The sequence below is a fragment of the Mizuhopecten yessoensis genome, unplaced genomic scaffold (genome assembly GCF_002113885.1).
Source record: "Mizuhopecten yessoensis strain PY_sf001 unplaced genomic scaffold, ASM211388v2 scaffold10997, whole genome shotgun sequence".
Lineage (NCBI taxonomy): Eukaryota > Metazoa > Mollusca > Bivalvia > Pectinida > Pectinidae > Mizuhopecten > Mizuhopecten yessoensis.
In genome coordinates this window covers 529,789-549,435 of record NW_018408827.1, presented here as the reverse complement: position 1 = coordinate 549,435, position 19,647 = coordinate 529,789, and the positions used below count along the sequence as shown (strand labels likewise).

The 19,647-nt window shown below is 34.5% G+C and overlaps 1 protein-coding gene across 1 annotated transcript; it reads right to left on the bottom strand.

Annotated features, from left to right (window-relative positions):
* Positions 1 to 707: 707 nt before the first annotated feature.
* LOC110464484 (solute carrier family 25 member 38-B-like) lies at positions 708 to 7,121 on the bottom strand. Its single transcript, XM_021519730.1, has 9 exons — positions 6,736 to 7,121; positions 6,287 to 6,399; positions 6,031 to 6,109; positions 5,003 to 5,179; positions 4,799 to 4,871; positions 4,515 to 4,613; positions 2,877 to 3,043; positions 2,537 to 2,629; positions 708 to 2,359 (listed from the first exon to the last, which is right to left on the bottom strand). The coding sequence occupies exons 1-9, from the start codon at positions 6,742 to 6,744 to the stop codon at positions 2,330 to 2,332; spliced, it is 840 nt and encodes a 279-aa protein (XP_021375405.1). The 5' UTR covers positions 6,745 to 7,121; the 3' UTR covers positions 708 to 2,329.
* Between the last annotated feature and the right edge of the window lie 12,526 nt (positions 7,122 to 19,647).

Sequence of the window (19,647 nt, the reverse complement as noted above, 5' to 3'; positions counted from 1 at the left end):
ATTTTTGTTGACCTTTGTCCATGGAAGGTCCCTGCAAAATTTCATTGAAATTGGTTCAGGGGTTTTGGAGAAGAAGATTTTTGAAATTTTAGTCAATTTGACCCTTTTTGGCCCCGCCCCTCAGGCCCCTGGGGGCTTAGGACTAAACCGGCAACTGTTTTTGTTGACCTTTTTCCATGGAAGGTCCCTGCAAAATTTCATTGAAATTGGTTCAGGGGTTTTGGAGAAGAAGTCGAAAATGTTTACGGACGCACGACGGACGACGGACGACGGACAAAAGGCGATCGCAATAGGTCACTTGAGACTTTGTCTCAGGTGACCTAAAAACCTCAAATTGTTATTATTAATGCACCATCCAATATTTGATGCATGGGTTAAGATTTTCTACCAAAGATAAATACACAGTGCAAGTTTGGTTGGTATGCAATATTCCCTTGATCAAAATTACACCTTTAATTTGAGATGGATCAGAAATGGGTATCGACAACCTAAATTGAACTCGAAAAATAATTGATAAATTGGCCATAATGCTGCAAAACAACTTTTCCAAAACTTGTATACAAAATAATATTTTGGCAAAGTTGTTGAAAACTCGGGCAAGTCATACTAGGAATCTTGTTTGTGTGTTTATTATTGTGAAATGACCCCATTATAAAATGGAATTGTCCAGAGACAGATTGATTCAAAGAAAAGATACAACTTCAGACCTTTTTACCAATATTGATCATTTTATTAAACAGATGGGAATGATTTTCTCACCTTACTCAATAAAAAAGTGAGCATGATGTTATAAAGCATTGCACCCCCCTTCAATGCCGAAGGGCAAAATCACATGTAGATTTCAACATGAAAATCATTATTATCACAAGTTCATTAAAACCTCTCACATTTACACTCCAGACGGCATACATGAATTTGGTTGTATAAAAATATATCATTTTGCAAACTTGTAACCATTGAAACTAGAACATTTCAAACATATTGATGTATACAAGTACATCATATACAAATTTCAATATGGTTTTCACAATATCACACATATGCACTTTTTCAAAATAAAATCTTGCACAGTTAATATTTGCTGTCCAATATCTCGATCCCATTCCAAAAAGCATACGATAATTAGGATTTTCCTGCTTACACACTGTTGCTTTCTTACAAATAATTTCTATATACAATTTCACCGACTTTCATAGAACCACATATTTTCATAAAATCATAAAATTGCTGAATTCTTGAGAAACTCTTGATAATGTTATTCTCGTACGCTTTTAATATGTTCAGAAACGCACAATATTTTCTATGTAAAACTAATTTAACTTGAACGAATCTAATTACAATTTTTCCAATGTTGCTGCCATACAAAAAATATTGAAATGAAAACATAAGATCATACTGTCATTAAATTAAAGATTATTGACGATACATGCCTAAACTGTAAACAACGTTAACAAATTAAGAGTATTTGCATTCTTGTTTGTAAAGGTATGTCATACTTTTCAACAAGTACTGACAACATAATGGAATTCTTGGAACAAGTCTTGTTCCATATCATTAAATAAAAAAAAATCCTCATCAAAAATGTGAGATCTATCTCCTGCATGGCATGCTTTATGATATCTGTTTACTAAAACGAAACACAACCATAAGCAAATATAACAATGCATCCAACTGGAACAAAGACCTTTCATTCAGGAATGTCATAATTTCAATGTTCAACCACTGAAAGCATATTTCAGCACACATATTGTTATAATGCACCGAATATCACACTTCATATTGGTGGTGCTGTTACTTTTTGATATGCACATCATGTCATTTGAGGGTGCTTCTTTGTATTCTGTAAAATGTTGCACAAGAAATATGATCATGTTTTCACAAGTGTTGAGCACTAGTCAATCACACAGGCTTAATAGTTTGGTGAAATGCCAAAAGCAAATCAAATATACAACACTGACTTGCATTAAAGATATGTCCAGTTGAAACTTCAGCAATGCAAGTCTGACTGTGTTTAGCTTTAAACTGCTCAATCTAAGAAACACTGCACCAATAATCACTTTCATGTGGGTTCGCTTTAACTGGCCAGTTTAATTGAATTCACATCCGACTAATATTTTTAACAAGATGTTTCTACAGGTAGTTGTTTGGTTTCGTCTTTGGTGTCAGCTTCAAGTTTTCAATCGACTACAATGTACACTGCAATATATTCATTCACTTGACTAGTGAGGTATAATCAGCTGTTATGAACACATACGGTAGAACTAGTTCATTTGACATTTTTATCGAGATCCTTGGAATGAATAAATGCAGTCCTGTACCTGCCTTTTCCTCATGCTTTCAGTCCAAATTGGCGCGAAACCTGAAGAAGAAAAAAAAAATAGCATCTTCAAACACAGTAATTCAAATTCAATCCGTGCAACAATTCTATAACAGAAAATTTCAGTTTTAATCTAGATTTTTTTCAGAACAAGTCTGTCAGCAGCAGCGTTTTTTTTTAAATTACTGGTGAATATTTTGAAATTTCCAAGTTACTTACCCCATCATACACTGTCCAGGCAAGGGCAGCCATAAGACTTCTGCGAAGGGTCCTTGGAACGATACCTCTCATAAAGCCATGAGCACCATACTTCTGCAAGAATATCAATATCTATGTAACAATGGGACAGGTCTTTTTTTCTCAAAATACACTGCACATATTTAACACTGAATGCACATATTTAACAGTTATTTATTTCATTCGATTCATAGATTTTTATATTTGATGGATGTTAAAATTAGCGACCTGTGTGCCTTGATATATAAATGTAACATTAGTCCAGTCATTGAAATAGACCAAGGGCCCAACAGTTGCCTGTAAATAAAGGCCTTTTTCTTACCTCAAACACATATCTAGCGGTTTCCAATACTTTGGCATGCTTTTTGGGGTCCAGCTGCATTAGTGTCTTTATCACATCACAAGGTTGTGTAACAAGTGAAGCCAAGATTCCTGCATTCAGTCCACACATGAAATGGAGGGCAGGACGCCTCGAGTCATCAGCAACATCTGTAAATACACACAACAACAAAAAAACATTAAAATTTATTTGTTAAATACCAAGTTCTAAATCATCTTTCTCAGGCCAGACAAAAAATGTGTTTCCTGTAACATGTTTAACAAATAATTTGATATAGATTATTGAGGAGAGCAATCATCTTGATTTTCACAGTGCTTCTTTTTGAAAATCAACATAAAAGATAAGGGTAGGCACAAAGCATTAGGGTAGATATGGTTACTGGAAACACCGAAATCCTTTTAGTTTGGCCTTATGTACTACAATGTATTATGCACTATAACCAGGACTGGTGTCAGAAGAAAACAGATTAGTACCAGATCGTTTTATCCTCAGTGGTGAAAAAAAACATTTTAAAATCTAGACAAGTTCAATCTAAAAAGCAATTGTTGTCATTAAAAGTCAACAAATTACATTACACATGCACATAAAATGTTAGAAAACACTCATATTTGTCCAAAACCTGTTTACCTGGACTTGTTTCACAAAAGTTCCAAACAAACAGTTGTTTGTTAATTCATGGCTCAGTTTTCATGATACACGACATATCACAATAAATCAGAAAGACTGTATATTTTTTTAATGTTTTATTTAAAGATATTTACATGCTTAATTCAGTAAAAAAAAGGATGACGATAATTTTTATAATACAACAAATATAAATAACCCTTACACAATTTACCTGTGTGACCTTCAATGATTTACCTGTGTCGACAACTGATTGTTTACCTCTGGTTCTTGGTGAGCTATGATGGACAGGACATATCTATAATAATATACACAAAAAATAGTCTGCATTAGATCCGATGTAGAAGTCTCACACTCCAGATTTTGAAACTATGTTTCTTAGGCCAAACAAAATAAGTGTTTCAGGCTTTCCTACCTACCCTTTTAAACTGTTTTAGTGTTGGAAGTGGTAGGGAAGGGCCCTTTTTTTTTTAAATGATCCAAACATTTGAAAATATTTAATCTGTAAGTTCCCCCCTTTCCTATATAAACTGTTGTCGAGAAACCTGAAATGTAGTAAGTTTTGTTTGACCTAAATCTTTCATAATGCTGACCCTCCTTTGTTGAAGTCTTCTATCATTTTGAGAATATTCCTAATTAAAGCCTAGCAGACTTTAATAATATTTATAACAATATTTCACTGTATGAACAAATGCACTTGAAAACCATGTTTTCTGAATATTCTCAAAAAGACTGAAATTTCAAAAAAGACCGATCCAATACTTGATGATCTGAAAAGATGAAAAATACCTCCTTAATACACTAAATACAGTGCTTTCTCCAGAATTGAAAAAAAGAGACATTGGTAATGTAAGCACCAGAATTTCTAAGTTCAGCTATAGGTGTGGTTATGTAGGGATATAATCCCTTTTTCTGGAAAAAACACTGCCAACTACATGTATCTTAAAATCAAACACTTGTGACTAAAAAAAGTTGGAAATCTTGCAAAATACTTACTGTCATTCACAATCTGTTTGAAGTGAGTGTAGAACATCAAGTATAACCCAGAAAATGGAACATCTCTCATCAATGTTGGAGAAAGACCCGAGATCAAGGCTGTCAAAGGATAAGAACAATCTCATCAGCAAACATGACCAAACATTCTTTATTTTCAACTGCTATAATAATACCATCACAACAAATGAAACGGATTATTGTTCAAGACAAACTTGGTCAAAACAACCAAACTGATATTATTTGTAAGGTCAATTTAATAGACAACAAATTCATTAATAACCTACCCCGGCATCCCTCTTGTCTGTAGGTTAAAACCAAGGCTCTGCCCACACCATTGCTGTAGTTGAAGACTCCACTCTAAAATCCAAAGTCTGTATTGAAATTAATTTGCTACTTAATTCTCATTCAATCAATAAAATTTAATTGACAGAAAGTCTTACCGTGTCACAGCAGTTAGTTAAAATATTCAATCAGATTATAGTATATACCTCGTATCTCGTTTTGAGCACTGTGAAGGGAATGACTACAATGCCAGACACTGCTCTTGCACACATTCCTGTCATCGCAGACTCCTTTAGGCTGGGCTTCTCCGACCCATATTTACTCCTCAGGTAATGAATAGAAGAGAAGTAGATGCCAATACCAGGAACAGCTCTTGAAAATGACTGAAAAAATAATAATAAAGAAATGAAAATAAGATAATGAAGTTGGCAAAATTGTGAATGCAATACAAAAATGGGATGTATATCGAGAGTTTGAAATAGTTTTATTATCAACTTATAACCAAATCATTTGCAGTTGGTAATTTTCAACTTTAGGACAGTCTGCGACGTTAGGCACTAGTCCGATGCCCACGACAAGTAAATTTAAGTATGGACTAGTATTGAAAAAATTTAACTAGTACGACTGGACTAGTGGCAATTTACCTCCAAAATAATGGAAATATTATTAATGGTATATATTTTGCACTATAAAGCTGGTCACAAGTTCTATTCCTATCGTAAAATACTGTATTCGTCGAAGTTTCGATGAGCGATCGCGAGACTGGGTTCCAGATTTTAGTAGTTACCGAACATTATGTCCTGTTTATAACCATGTGAAAGCCAACCATGGCGATGTTGCTAAGTTGCAGGAAAGGTTCAAAACCAGCTAAGCCTGTCGTGAACAGACAAAAAAAAAATGCTCCAACACTAAAGAAAAATGTACCGTTCTGGCTAGTGCTTAAAGACTCTATGGAAACAACAGTAATACTGCATAAGAGATAATTGGCTATCCTGTTCCTTGCTCCGTTTCTTTAGCCTATTATTGAGACATTTTGTTTTGATTTCTAATAATTTTCCAATATAGATCACAATTTAAACTTCATGCTGTAAAAAAGACCAGTCTCCTAATTTGGACTAGCAAATTCACAGTTGGACTATTAAAATTATGGGTTCACTAGTCCAAATGACTAGTAAGGAAAATAGTTAAAGCACAGGCTGTTAGGATTGAAGGGAATCAGGGATACGATACTTACTGGCACCAAGCCTTTCCACAGCCCTAGGAGTTTATCTTGACGGATAACTGCATGTGCCACCGTTACCATTGTTGGAGATCTGTAATGCAAGTTTCAATATACTTTATTGTATCAGATACAAATACATGTGTATAAGTTTTGATAAAACCTGAACTGCTTATATATACCGGAAATGAACTACAATTATAATTTCAATTGAACATTAGAAGATTGTCGCCAACTACAATGTGGTTAGAAAAAGCCATAAAATACTTACCCAAAAGCGACTGAAGTCTGAATGCGGGTTTTCACCAGGTCCAATGGTTGGAAGAGCAATGTAGAACAGGATCCACTGACTGTGCCAGCCAGGAAAGACTTCAAAACAGGAGACTGTAGGGAGAGAAAAAGAGGTATAACTATTATGAGATTTCATCATCTTCAGTCACGTTGACGTCATTAACATCAATTGGTATTACGTTACAACAGAATGAACACTGAAGACACTCTTCTTCTTCTTGATACGAGGGCTCCATCAGTTTGATGATTATGCCATTAAAACTTTAATAATAAACAATAAATAGTATTTGCCCCGGCCGCTAACGCCAAACCTGTTACCACTCCTCATTTTATGTTAGGCATACATTAACCGATCATAGCCATAACCCATTACAAGACTTTAACTAAATTCAAATTAATCCAAAACCCAACAAAAACTTGTATACTTACAACTTCCATGATTCTTGATTAAATGGTTTGATCTACTTGATTGCGTCGTTGAAGATCTTCCTTCGGATTTCATAAAATCCTGGGGTAACCAGTATTACCCCTAGGCTTTTGTCAAAACATGATATGAGTCGAGAAAATCTCAAGACCAGTGATGACGAAATGTTTACAAATAACACTTCCACAAGATACGCTTTGAGTTACCAGTAGCTCACTATTAAATAAAATTGTTTAACAGGACTGATAAGTTCAGGAGTAGAAATGATTGTAGCAAATCGTAGTTCACGAGCGAATTTTATACCATCAGGCTAACTGAACAATCCTTATCCTCTCCGTCTCTAGTGTTGTTGTTGCCGTAGACCTAACTTCGTCGCACGATATGTATCCTTACGCGGAAGCATGTTTGGCACGTGGCCAAATGGATAAAATGCGTTTTCTTTTAAATTTTCATATTTGTAACTTTATTACGAATTGAACATGAGAATCGATATCTTTATTGGTATTGAGCAAAAAAACCAACAGAAAACAACGTTTTCTTAATTGTAATATAAATAATATTGGGGACTATTTTCTGTAGAGGAAGGACAGTTTTAAAGATCTGTGAACAACATTTGCCACAGAGAACCAGATCAAACCGGCGTCGATCAACCAAAACCCGACCTGACTGGACCGAGTTTTTTCAATGTGTCATTGTTAATGTTTAAAATTCTATTAAAATTTGGAATGTATATATGTCAACATCAAAAATCATATTGGGTACAATTTGTTTATTTTGTAACAAAAACGTATACAAGGCGACACGTATGTCTCGTTATGTTTTACCGAATCCTAATGTCTACTGAAATTATTTTGTCATCCCAAATTATTGCGGTCAAGCTGACATGGACAAATCTTTATTTATTACCAGAGTGACCGAATAACGATGTTTTTATAATGGATAACTTTATCTGACCTGGCATTTGGTCCACATTCTTGGCAACCATTTAAGAATTGGAGGCACGGTACGTGCAAGGAGGGAAATTATTAGGCTCAGAAAATTTTCTCATTAGGCCTAGCAAATGATTCCTGTTTTGTTTCTCTCTCTCTCTCTCTCTCTCTCGATATTTAACGATCTGACCACTTTTAAACACTTAAAATCATAACTTAAAAACTATAGAAACTAGCCAAACAATTCTAAAGCAATTATAGTCTCGACACGGACTTAGATAGCATTGTAATCTAATTCCGTGGTCTCAACTTATGATATTATATGAAATGGGCGTTTTTGCAGCATTTTGAACTAGCTTTAGATTGTAAAATCTGGGGACACCATTAATTAACCGTAATGAGGTACAAAATGTTTGGGAAATAGGGCCTGCTATATATATGTAATGGGTTTTCATTATTATCATCGATATTATTTTGATTTCGAAAATGTGTTTATGATATATTCGCTTTGGGAAATCGGTAAAACTAAGAAATAGGTTCACATCTATAACTGATTTCACAAGCATGTCCACAGTTTATAAATTCAACACCGATGTATGGCTGCCATACAATGCGTATCAAACGGTAGGGTTGAAACTTTGAGAATTTAATTAATATTTATACCAACCCTAATGATGTATTTCAGAAAAGAATGCGTACTAGAATATTTTTAATTGACGTAGTCCATTCTGCTTACACATTTATTTTTTAAGAAAACGGCTGGTTGTCAGCGGAAAGTTTGAGAGGGATATCCATAATTCGTTTACCATTCCGAAGTTTGAATATAGCGACTGATCGGAATCAATAGAACGTCGGACTTTACAAATTGTGTTATCTAACAGAAGTAGTCGAGATATAGTCTAAAATTCCTTATTTCAAAACACTGTCCATGTTAAAACTGTTTCTTTACCACAAGTCCAAACAACTTCCATGCCAAGAACTGAAAGTAAAAAAAATAAGTTTAGAAAATGTGTCTTTATTGGAAGAAAGATGTGAAAAATTGCTTTTTTTTTAAATTATTTAGAGATATACTCTACGCTATGATGTTGTGTGAAGTTGTGCGGAGAATGTGACGAAAATGTTAAAATTATTGTTGGGGTAGGGACTTCATTTAAGTTTGAAAAACTTGTATATTTTGCAACAAAATTTGTTTTCAGTTATTGTTGCACTGTATTCACTTAAAACTCACATTACACTGAATATAGACTGTATGCAGTCCCATGCATGTTCACTAGTACCACGGACTTAGATCTAATTCCGTGCTAGTACTATATAACACCTTAGGAACTGATACAATGTTTTAATCACATTCTATGTATAAGTAATAAAACAAATCATCAGTATAAGTGAATGTACATTTTTTCGTGAAATTTATTTCTTTTTAATGAAGAATTTTTACGGCTTATAGTGTCATAACTCTGGACATTTGAAATATTTTATGTATAAACAAATGAGTGTTTTATGCATTCAAGTGTGTGACTCTTTAATCAAATATATCTTATCTTAAAGGAAATCTTGAGAAATATATCATGAAAAATGGTCACACTAATTATTCTGTCTTAGACACTAATTACTCTTGCTCAGACACTAATTAAACTATATACCTTACATTGTATAACTCACTCTTTACTCTACCTAAGACACTAATTACGGTTAGTATAACCACTTTGTTACATAAGCTTGTGTAATCATATCCTAATTATCGTTCAACTATAAGATTTCGAGATTGTCAAGATATATTTATTCACCCATGACACACAAGGTGTGTTACAAGAGGTCAACATCTTAATACAATACAATTACATAACAAAGTGAGTACAGATACAATGCTGCCACATTCAGGAACTATTTTTAGGTTCTGATTTTATTATAGATTGATAAAAAAATACGGTCAGTGAATATGTGATAGAAAAATGAAAAATATTTTTTTATATCATGCATTTTTATAATATAAACAGTCGTTGCATTTCTTCTGCTTGACATTATTTTCACTATTGTCCAACTGACACGACGATACCATTCTGACGAACATCTGTTCAGTTTTAACAGAGAAAAGTACTACCAAGATACATATATGTACGGATATCGTAGGCATATATTGAATGATAAGGGGCCTTGCGAGAGGACACCTGCCCGATTTTCCATAGTACTATATCGTAGATACATAAATAAAAAAACTACCTTATATATATGCAGCACATTAAAAGTATGCCACGTGCATACTGTATAACGTTCATATATATTCAGTTCATGATATACATATGCTAATTTCACAGCTATATACATGTAAAACTAAGCGTAAAATTAATTAAATTCCCACGTAGGACGATACAACGACCAGACGCAATATTTCATCATGCTAGCTGTTGCCGTTATATTAAATTGGAATCTTATTAGATCCCACCTCCGCACACGATCGATTTTATTTTGCGCAGCATCAGCATCAGCTGCTGTACATGTGACATATTTATTAGGGCCGTCTTATGTGTAAACACTCTTTATTGATCTTTTATCAATGAAACTAAGAATAAAGTCCGAATACATTTCGAAACATACTTGTTTAATTGTGGTTAAACGTTCTCGCAACAGCTATGGTCAAAATTAAAGACGGTTAACTTTAATAGGGGGACTCTCGAAGAGAGGCAGACCGAATAAGAACGCGAGACAACATAGATATTCTCGCGTTACGAAGTAGATATAAAGATCAAGAACCGAAATGTAAGCAAAAGTAGGAAAGGATAAGATCACTTCTGTCGCAGTTGACCTTGTTATGCACGTACATTACTGTTCACTATGAGCTGGTATATTGTTCATGGTGAAGAAATCCATGTCATAAAAAACCTTCTTCTACCTAGTTGGTCTACACGGACTTAGATAGTAATCTAGCTAATTCCATGTTGTCCAGCACAACTCTATCTCTTATTCATAACTAACGCTCGCACAAACCCCCGACCACAACAAGGCTCGACCCATCAGGGGTACTGAGAGCGAAAGTAAGCGTAACCCCTGGGTATCGAGGATGCGACCCATCCTGCATGCATGGGTACATTGCATGTGTGTTAAGAAACCAAACTAAAATTCTCTTTTTAAAATTGACACTGCGGTCCCCTATGAAAATCATATTACCAATTTCTCACCTCCATTTTTACCTAAGCTATAGCTCTAAAATGGCATTAGTCCTTAACTCATCTGAACAAATTACGGAATATGTTTAAAAGTAGTGTAAAGTACAAAATCCAACTCATTATAGTTAATGATCGGTTATATGGCATATACTATACTATAGGTCAAGAGCGGTATATATACATGTGTACACAAGATATATGTAAATGTCCGGTAGCCGTTCAACGACATTAAACAACTTGCACAAAGTGCCTGTGATCGACCTTACTCAACGGCGTAACGTCCTTCATCCGTTCATGGTCCGTCCGTCGTTCGCCCAGCGTCAATAATTTACATGATACACAAGGTTTAGAGGCGTAGAGCTACAAACTTTAAATTAAATGACATTTATAGGTTATGATCCATGAAGATAATGAGAATTAGAATCTTTACTTGTCGACTCATTTTAAGGGTCATAGGGATCAAATAAGTTGAAAACTTCGAACAACTTCTTTACGAGAAATGTAAGGTATAAAGAGCGGAGAGCTTGTGTTAGATTGGTTTGTGTTATATTGTAAACACCTTCAAGGGTTTCTTCATGCTTGCGCAATACATATAGGGCACAATTGACTAGGCTGTTAAAAATGAAAATACCACTCTGGCCAAACTAGGTAATGATAATTGCCTAGTGTGTTTTTGAAATTAAGTACTGTTAAATTCTTCAAATTTTGGATAAGAAAATTATTTCAGATTATATTGAACCAAGTCTAACTTACTTGATTTTTTTATCAAAATTCATGGAGTTGTAGAGTAATGATGTTTTCGCCACACAAACCAATTTTCGATTGAATAAATAGCAAAACAAAAATATCTGGAAAGAAAATATTTACACATACATGATACATACACAGATGCCCGTGTTACGCCTCGTGAGTTATATTTGGTTTAGGTAGCCTTGACAGTGCTCTCTAGTACGTATACACCGTGTTTATCGTACGACACACACACCACCGCTGTGTTTACCAACAGAGATTTGTTTTTGTTTTCACTAACAAATTGCATAATTAAAAATATATATATATATTCATGTATATAAGTCGAGGAATTTTTAAAATAATGTACGTGAGCTTTTCTGGACTTTATAAATTTCACAGTCTCTATATGTTTGTTACACACAATTACGTAAGTACTTTTGAACCGACATTTCACGAAGACAGTGTAACCGATTGGTAACTATGTAGTGCATGTTAGTATAACTAAATACGCATGCGTAATAGTTGACTATAAGCATTTCAGGCTATAAACAGAAGCAGAATAATGCACACATCCTAGTTATGACAACATATGGCAAAAGTTTTTACCGAATTAACTATGCAGGTATTGTCTAGTTACAAGTGCGCAGCTGCACAACAATGCACAGTGTTACTCTTCTTTTTTTTTTTACACTTGTCAAGGGTTAGGCCACTTGGAACGGTGCCATTGCAATGAGGTCACGAATCCATATTATCTAACATACAGGACATCTAGTTTTATTCTTAGTTTGGCATGCAAACGAAATATATACGAATCTGTTGGCATATCGATAGCCTTGAGTTCGTATAAAAATCGACACAAGATTAAAATCATTGTCATCGCTCTAAAGACATGATTCATTACCTGGTAGTGACCAAACTTCCTATACTGGTCAAGTACGAAAATGAGTTCGTGTTACAGGGTGCAAAGGTCAAGGTCACGTTACTATTTCATTTTACTAATTTTGTCATACTATAGTAACTTATTAATTTCTAACAAATATGTTGATCAAATTTGTCAAATAAGAATAAATTCTTGTTTCAAGGGGTCAAGGTTATGGAAACTATTATAGGATATTTTGTCATCGCAACTCCATNGGGGGTGGAAGCTTCATATAAGCTACGTTTTCTCCGCAACACCGGTCCTGACCCAAAGAACATCCTCCGCAGATCTGAATCCCGCGAATGAACAATTGAAAAGAATAAAATCCATCACCCGATCACTTAATGAGTGTTGATAAAACCCTGAACTAATACCCCTTATCTGCCGTAATCAGCTTCCGGACACCCATCCATCATCTTCAGACCCCTGTGTGTACCACAGGTAGAAAGAAATAAACTATGCGTTTAAATGACCTCATTCATTTTGTTATCTACCTTGTCATCTAATCAAGCACTCAATACCATCACGCATATATTGCCCAACTAATTAAATCCATAGACTAATTGTTCGTTTAAACAATGCATGTACAGTACATGTGTGTAGATCAAGAAATAAGCAGGTGATGTCTATTGATACAACAATGATACAAGTAGACCAGTATTCGGACTAGAACTATGCTAATTTAGACCCATCAATCTCGAAGTCCAGGGGTTACGCAAGAAAAATCAAGAAGAGAACATAAATCTATATACAGATCTGTGCCTTCGGAATCTTGTGATCAGCTTTTTGGCAAGACATGCATTATATCCTCAACAAATAAGTCAGCTGCGCATCAATACAAGCCGCATTCTGAACGGTGCAATCAGCTGGTGTCAGGGCCAGAGGAAACTCGGGCTAGATTATTTGAAATTTATGCAGAAAGTTTATAAAATTCACGACAATTCAGGTTTTGTTAACCTCAATTTATAAACACCCTGTGATCAAAGTTACAGATTGTCCATTCTTTTACAGTAAATGTTTGTATAAACAAGGTATATGTTTTCTTGAAGGTGAGCCGTATTAACAATAATATCTAGCCGATTTCACACAAAGACATTCAGCATTAATTCACTGAAAAACACACAAGTTCAAAATTTTCACTTTAAACGATGGACAAATTATATGATATAACTACTGTTTCTCCTATAGGTTTTAAGGCTGTTGGTTGCAAAGACACGGATAAGATTGCATTTAAAATAAACGACGCATTTATCGGTTTTGCATATGCAAATAAAATGTACATTTTTAGATATTTCATATCATTATCTTCATTTATATATATATACATGTATATAGATTATCTGCCGAAACAATCGATTTTGGCTTTATTTGTATATATAGTTATAAAGCATCCTGACATGTTGTTTGTGAGTCGTGTGATTAAAGCGTGATCAAGATGACCTTGAGCAGCCTGGCTTCATGTATATAATCTCTGTCAAAAATGTTTGTGTGGCGTCTTATGACAACATGTTTCCTTGTGTTACTAACCGCTCAAGAGGATATCCTTGACCTCTGAAACCTGTTTATTGAGCTGAGGCCTGATAAGCTTAAAATGAATTAACATAAAAATGTGCAGATTATTTTCCAAATACTGAGTTTCTTTATCAAATACCCCAATATCTTAATAGAGACATTTAACACGCATGAAAGGTTTTAAAATTTGTAATAAATGTTTTAAAAAATCCAAATTGAAAATGCTGCTTAGTGTCAAGGCTTGAAAATTAGAAGTAGAATTAGTATCAAATAAAAATAGACTTTATTTATTTTACTACAATTATTGAAACAAGTTTCCCAACTTATGTTAAACACTGAAGTATAAGAATAATATTTTAGCTGTTTTTGTCAAATCTCTAAATTATATTTTCAGGATGTACATTAAAAAATAATACAATACTGTTAAAACTACCAATACTGTTACAAAACTTTACCCTGCAGCTTTACACCAGGATCATGAGCAGTCACGAAGACTTATTTGCGTGTGAATATATTAATTTTCATCGTCCTGCATGGGTATGCGGCTGGGAGAGAAAAAAAACATTGTAACAACGCATGCCATGTGTCTGGTCCCTATTGTGTACGACAGACACTTGATGATCTCCATGCAACATTTCCAAAAACAAAAACAAACCTGTGTGCTTCATTTTTGCCCTGTACAAAGAATATTAAGTCAATATATTAATTAATGTGAGGTATTGTCTGAAATTTAAAGGCTGCCTATCAAATTTTTTGGCTAACGATATCGGTTTGATGCTAGGGGAAATCTTATCCCCAATACTATTTTCTATGTATGTAAATGATTTAGAATCCATTTCTTATGTTATTGATATATGCAGACGATTTAGTTTTGTTTTCTGAGACTGTTGAGGGTTTATATGAGCTGTTAGATAATCTAGCCAGCTACGTTGAGCATTGGAAATTGACTGTTAATATAGATAAGACGAAAATCGTTGTATTTCGAAAAGCGCTAAAATTAAAAATAAATAAAAATAAGTACAATCAAAAATAAGTTCAATAGAATTCAGAAACAATTATCTAACCTGGGACTTAACTGTAAAACCATGTGGAGATTGTTCGATATGTATGTAAGTAGTATATTTGTTTATGTTGATGAAGTATGGGGATCCATAAAAGCATTAGACACTGATAATGTCCATTTATATTTGTGTAAGAAAGTTTTTTTTTCTTTCATATTTTCATTTATTTATTTCAATAAGGCCCACTTACAGGTTGATAACAAATAACAGTTCACAATAAATTACATACTACAATATCACAGACCAAATGTAAAATTATCAAACAATGCATATATGATCCATAAAATACAAACAGACCATGTGTAATGAATTAAAAACAAATCTGTTTCATTTATGTTTGAAGTTCAAAAATCTACCTGCAATGAAATGGTTTATTTTGAACTTGATCGCCTGCCGTTAGAATTTATTAGAATTTTGAATTGTGCACATGATTTTTTTTTATAATAGTACTACAGGTTCCTGTTTCAATTGTGTATCATTACGTCAAAATTAATTGTTCGTTTTAGGCTTTGGTGATGTGTGGATAGGCCAAACCTCATTCAATGTTAATGTTACCTCTTAATCGTCAAAGAATTTTTGACCAGGGCCAAAAAATATTGTAGAAAACCTCTATATACAGTATTACTTAACAAAATATATACACCAAAAATTAAGAATCTGTTTGTCAAAATTACGTATGTCTGCGCATTCCCTAGCAATTGAGACAGGCAGATATCGAAATGTTGTTCGATCGCAGAGATATTGTACCTCGTGTAGTTCAGTCAATGAGGTTGAAGTTGAATACCATTTTGTTTTAACTTGTAAAACCTATCAATATTTGCGAAATCAATATATAAAGAAATCTTACAGAAAAAATCTATGTTTAAATTTATACAATTATTGTGTGCTAACAACACCAAGGAACTGTGTCAACTTGGTAAATATCTTTTGGAAACAAATAAATTGAGAATTTAATTACATATACAGGTATGTACTCCACTCCCCACTTTGTACTGTTTGTCTTGCCATCGTTTAGTATGTAATGTATTAACGTATTTATGTATTGGTGGCCGCAAGGCCTAAAGTTAATCAAATGAATTGAAAATGTCTATATGATATTATTATAGCTGCCGCTTGCAAAAACTTAAATTCAGCTAAAATACTCAATAGTTACACCTTGTATTTTATATAAAGAAACAAATCTCGATCCAGTTAGAATTAGATTTTCACATCGCTCCCGTTTACTGATATGTTGCTCCACTGTTGAGGCTGTGAACGAAATCTCCACCGATTGTCATTGCTATTACTTTACGAAGCTCGCTATGTTACTCAAGAAAATATAAGCAATAGATAGCATAGGTAAAGCAAATAATTATATTTATATTAAGTACTGTGGTGTTTCATTACTGTAATGTGTTGTTAAGCATTGTTAAATGTACATTGGTCGACTCGGTGACTTTTGTAGACTGGTTGAATAAATCGATTCTTGCAGCCTAATAAAGGAATAAGCTCGTATGCACATAAATTCGCGTTAGACAAATTGCATCTACTCCCCTTTCAAAGTTACTGTCTAGAAGTATATACTGTATGCATGCCCGCTGATTGTGGTCATCTTTGACCTAAAATCTGGACAGTCCTGGCCTGAGGCCCGTGCCACGCTCACCGAAGGTTGACCTAACAATATCTTTATAATGTTGAGTCTGACACAGGTCAGAGGTATTAATGTAACTCTACTCCGCAGAATGCTATATCTGTTTCATAATTTAACAAGGGGCCATGTTCAGGCCAGGCTAGGCTATATCTGTGGTCATTTCTCATACAATACTATTATTGAATTGTTACATAAGCATATCTGTTAACGTGCTTTGCACGGTTCAAATATCAAAGCAACAGGCCCAGATGGCATGTATTACACACCTTGATAATTTTGAAGTCGCTTAAAAGTATTTACATTGAGATATTGCTACAGCAAGGGTTGTGCACAGGTAAAAACTTCGTCTGTCAATAACCCATAATATAATCATTATGGATGCATTGACGGACGAGGCTTGTACCTGTGGACCGAGCTAGCAACCTTGATTATATTATGGGTGTATTGCAGACGAGGCTAGTACCTGTGGACCGAGCTAGCAACCTTGATGATATTATGGGTGTATTGCAGCGAGGCTAGTACCTGTGGAACGAGCTAGCAACCTTGCTTATATTATCGGTGTATTGCAGACGAGGCTAGTACCTGTTGACTGAGCTAGCAACCTTGATGATATTATGGGTGTATTGCAGACGAGGCTAGTACCTGTTGACCGAGCTAGCAACCTTGATTATATTATGGGTGTATTGCAGACGAGGCTAGTACCTGTGGGTTTATATCAACTGTGTCCTTGTTATGATCCGATATTTTTCTTAGTATGGCAGCATGGTGTGTCACTTTGCCTAGCAATTGTATATATGGTTATAGGGTAGGGATCTCAATGATTCCCATGTAATATCTCGAGGTCAAGTCCCCAGGGGCAGGGACGGACCCGAAACAAATGTTGGTAGCATATGGAGCAAATGTACGCATTGGACATTTTATGGTTAGCAAGTGCATACCATTCCCATTTGATGCCAAAAGTGTCGGTCTTTTAATTGGGGCAGGGATCGGACCCAAAGGTATTACCGATATAAGTTCTCTTAATTGGGGCAGGGATCGGACCCAAAGGTATCACGGATGTAAGTTCTCTTAATTGGGGCAGGGATCGGACCCAAAGGTATCACGGATATAAGTTCTCTTAATGTACTGCACAATAAACAAATAAATAAAAACAACAGTTCGCGCTTTTCAATGATTCAATTCAATTCAATTTATTACCAAATGCACATGATAAAACCTTAGAATGCATAGCCATTTAATATGTTTTGGCTGCAACTATTCAAATAGCAACATAAGACGAATTTCATTCTCAAAAGTTGCAACCATACTTTCAGTTTCGGACAATAGAAATGAAATCAATTTATACAAAAAAACCTGCATTCAAACAAATGACAAAGTTCTTTATGAAATATTGAAAGAACAGCAAAGGTTTATTCTTTTGAAGTTCAAAGGTTAATTCTTTTGGACCATAAGATATTGCAAACTTGTGATCCGTTTTAGGTGCTAACATCTTCAAAAACCGGAAACGCTAATTGCGATATCAGATGGTTCTATATATATTCTTACTTTAGTTAAACCACAAGTAAATGTACTCCATCTTAAAAAAAATCAATGAATTACTAAAATGTAGGTGTCTTCACGCAAGTAGGAATATGTCTTCTCGATATTGAAGGTGCTTCTACAACACAGTTCTGGTCAAATTGTCACGCTATACGCGCGCGCTTAAAGTTCTTAGATCAGCAATTGTTTAATTTACTATCTCATATGTGCTTGAATTAATTGACCATCCGCCCTTTATTTTTTATATAAAACATGTCGGGCCTAAGCATTGCTATACATTCCAAAAGGGGAGACGCACCTATGTGATACCTACGCCTTAATAGTATACATTCCAAATACGTCGTAAAATTATAATAAAAGACACTAGTAGTTATAATTAAGTTTAGGTCCCTGTAGTCTGGAACTCTTTTGAGAGAAGGTACAAATATCGCAGTAGGGCAATAGCTTAACTGATACAGAGATGTTATACAGAGGTGTAAACACCATTATGGCTAAGAACATTTTAAGGCATTCTTATAGGGTAACTATATTTATCAAGTCAGTATTGTTATTTATTTTTTAGTGTACTTTAGTCAAATAAAATTGAAAGGACAATGCTCTGATGACGATTCAGCAAGCAATGTAATTGTCAAAACCTATCTTGTTACATTGTGTATACACGTGTTACATGCGGAATATTGAAAAGTCCTTCTACGCGACCATTGAGACTCGTCCATGGCCGCCATTTAACCTTTATACAGACCCTGGAACAACATGTTGTCTACAACTTACAGCGAAACCTAAATTAAACGAGTGTCATTTGATCTCCCCGTCAACAACTTAATCACAATGCCAACATTGTGCTTATATCGAACCTATGGGCAAACCAAAGGTCAAGGATGATGTGTCCAAGGAAAGAAGTGTCCGGGTGTTAGTTCCACTAATCTTAACCCGCTTGCAAACACGGATTTAGATTAATATTTGTGTGTGATACTGATTAACTGTATATAAATAGTGCATATGTTAGAATTTTGATATTTATACTTCGATATGAAAATAAAAACGAAACAAAACATAAACTGACGTCCATGATGAAGTAATATCGAATAGTTTGGACACTTTGTATCTTTGTACCCGTGATCTTTGGAATCATGATATAGTACTTTTGTCGTCAGTAAGAATAAAATACTCTGATCAATCAGGATTTATATCGGGACGCTATGTAGGAGAAAATACTCGCCTGGTTTATGACATTATGCAATATACAGAGGAAAATGATATCCCTGGAATGTTATTAATGGTTGATTTTGAAAAGGCTTTCGATTCTGTCTCTTGGAAATTCATAGACGAAGTACTTAGATATTTTGGATTTGGAAACGATATCAGAAATTGGGTCAAAATTTTACACTGTAATTCAAGCTCTGCTATAAACCAGGGGGGTAATTTATCAGC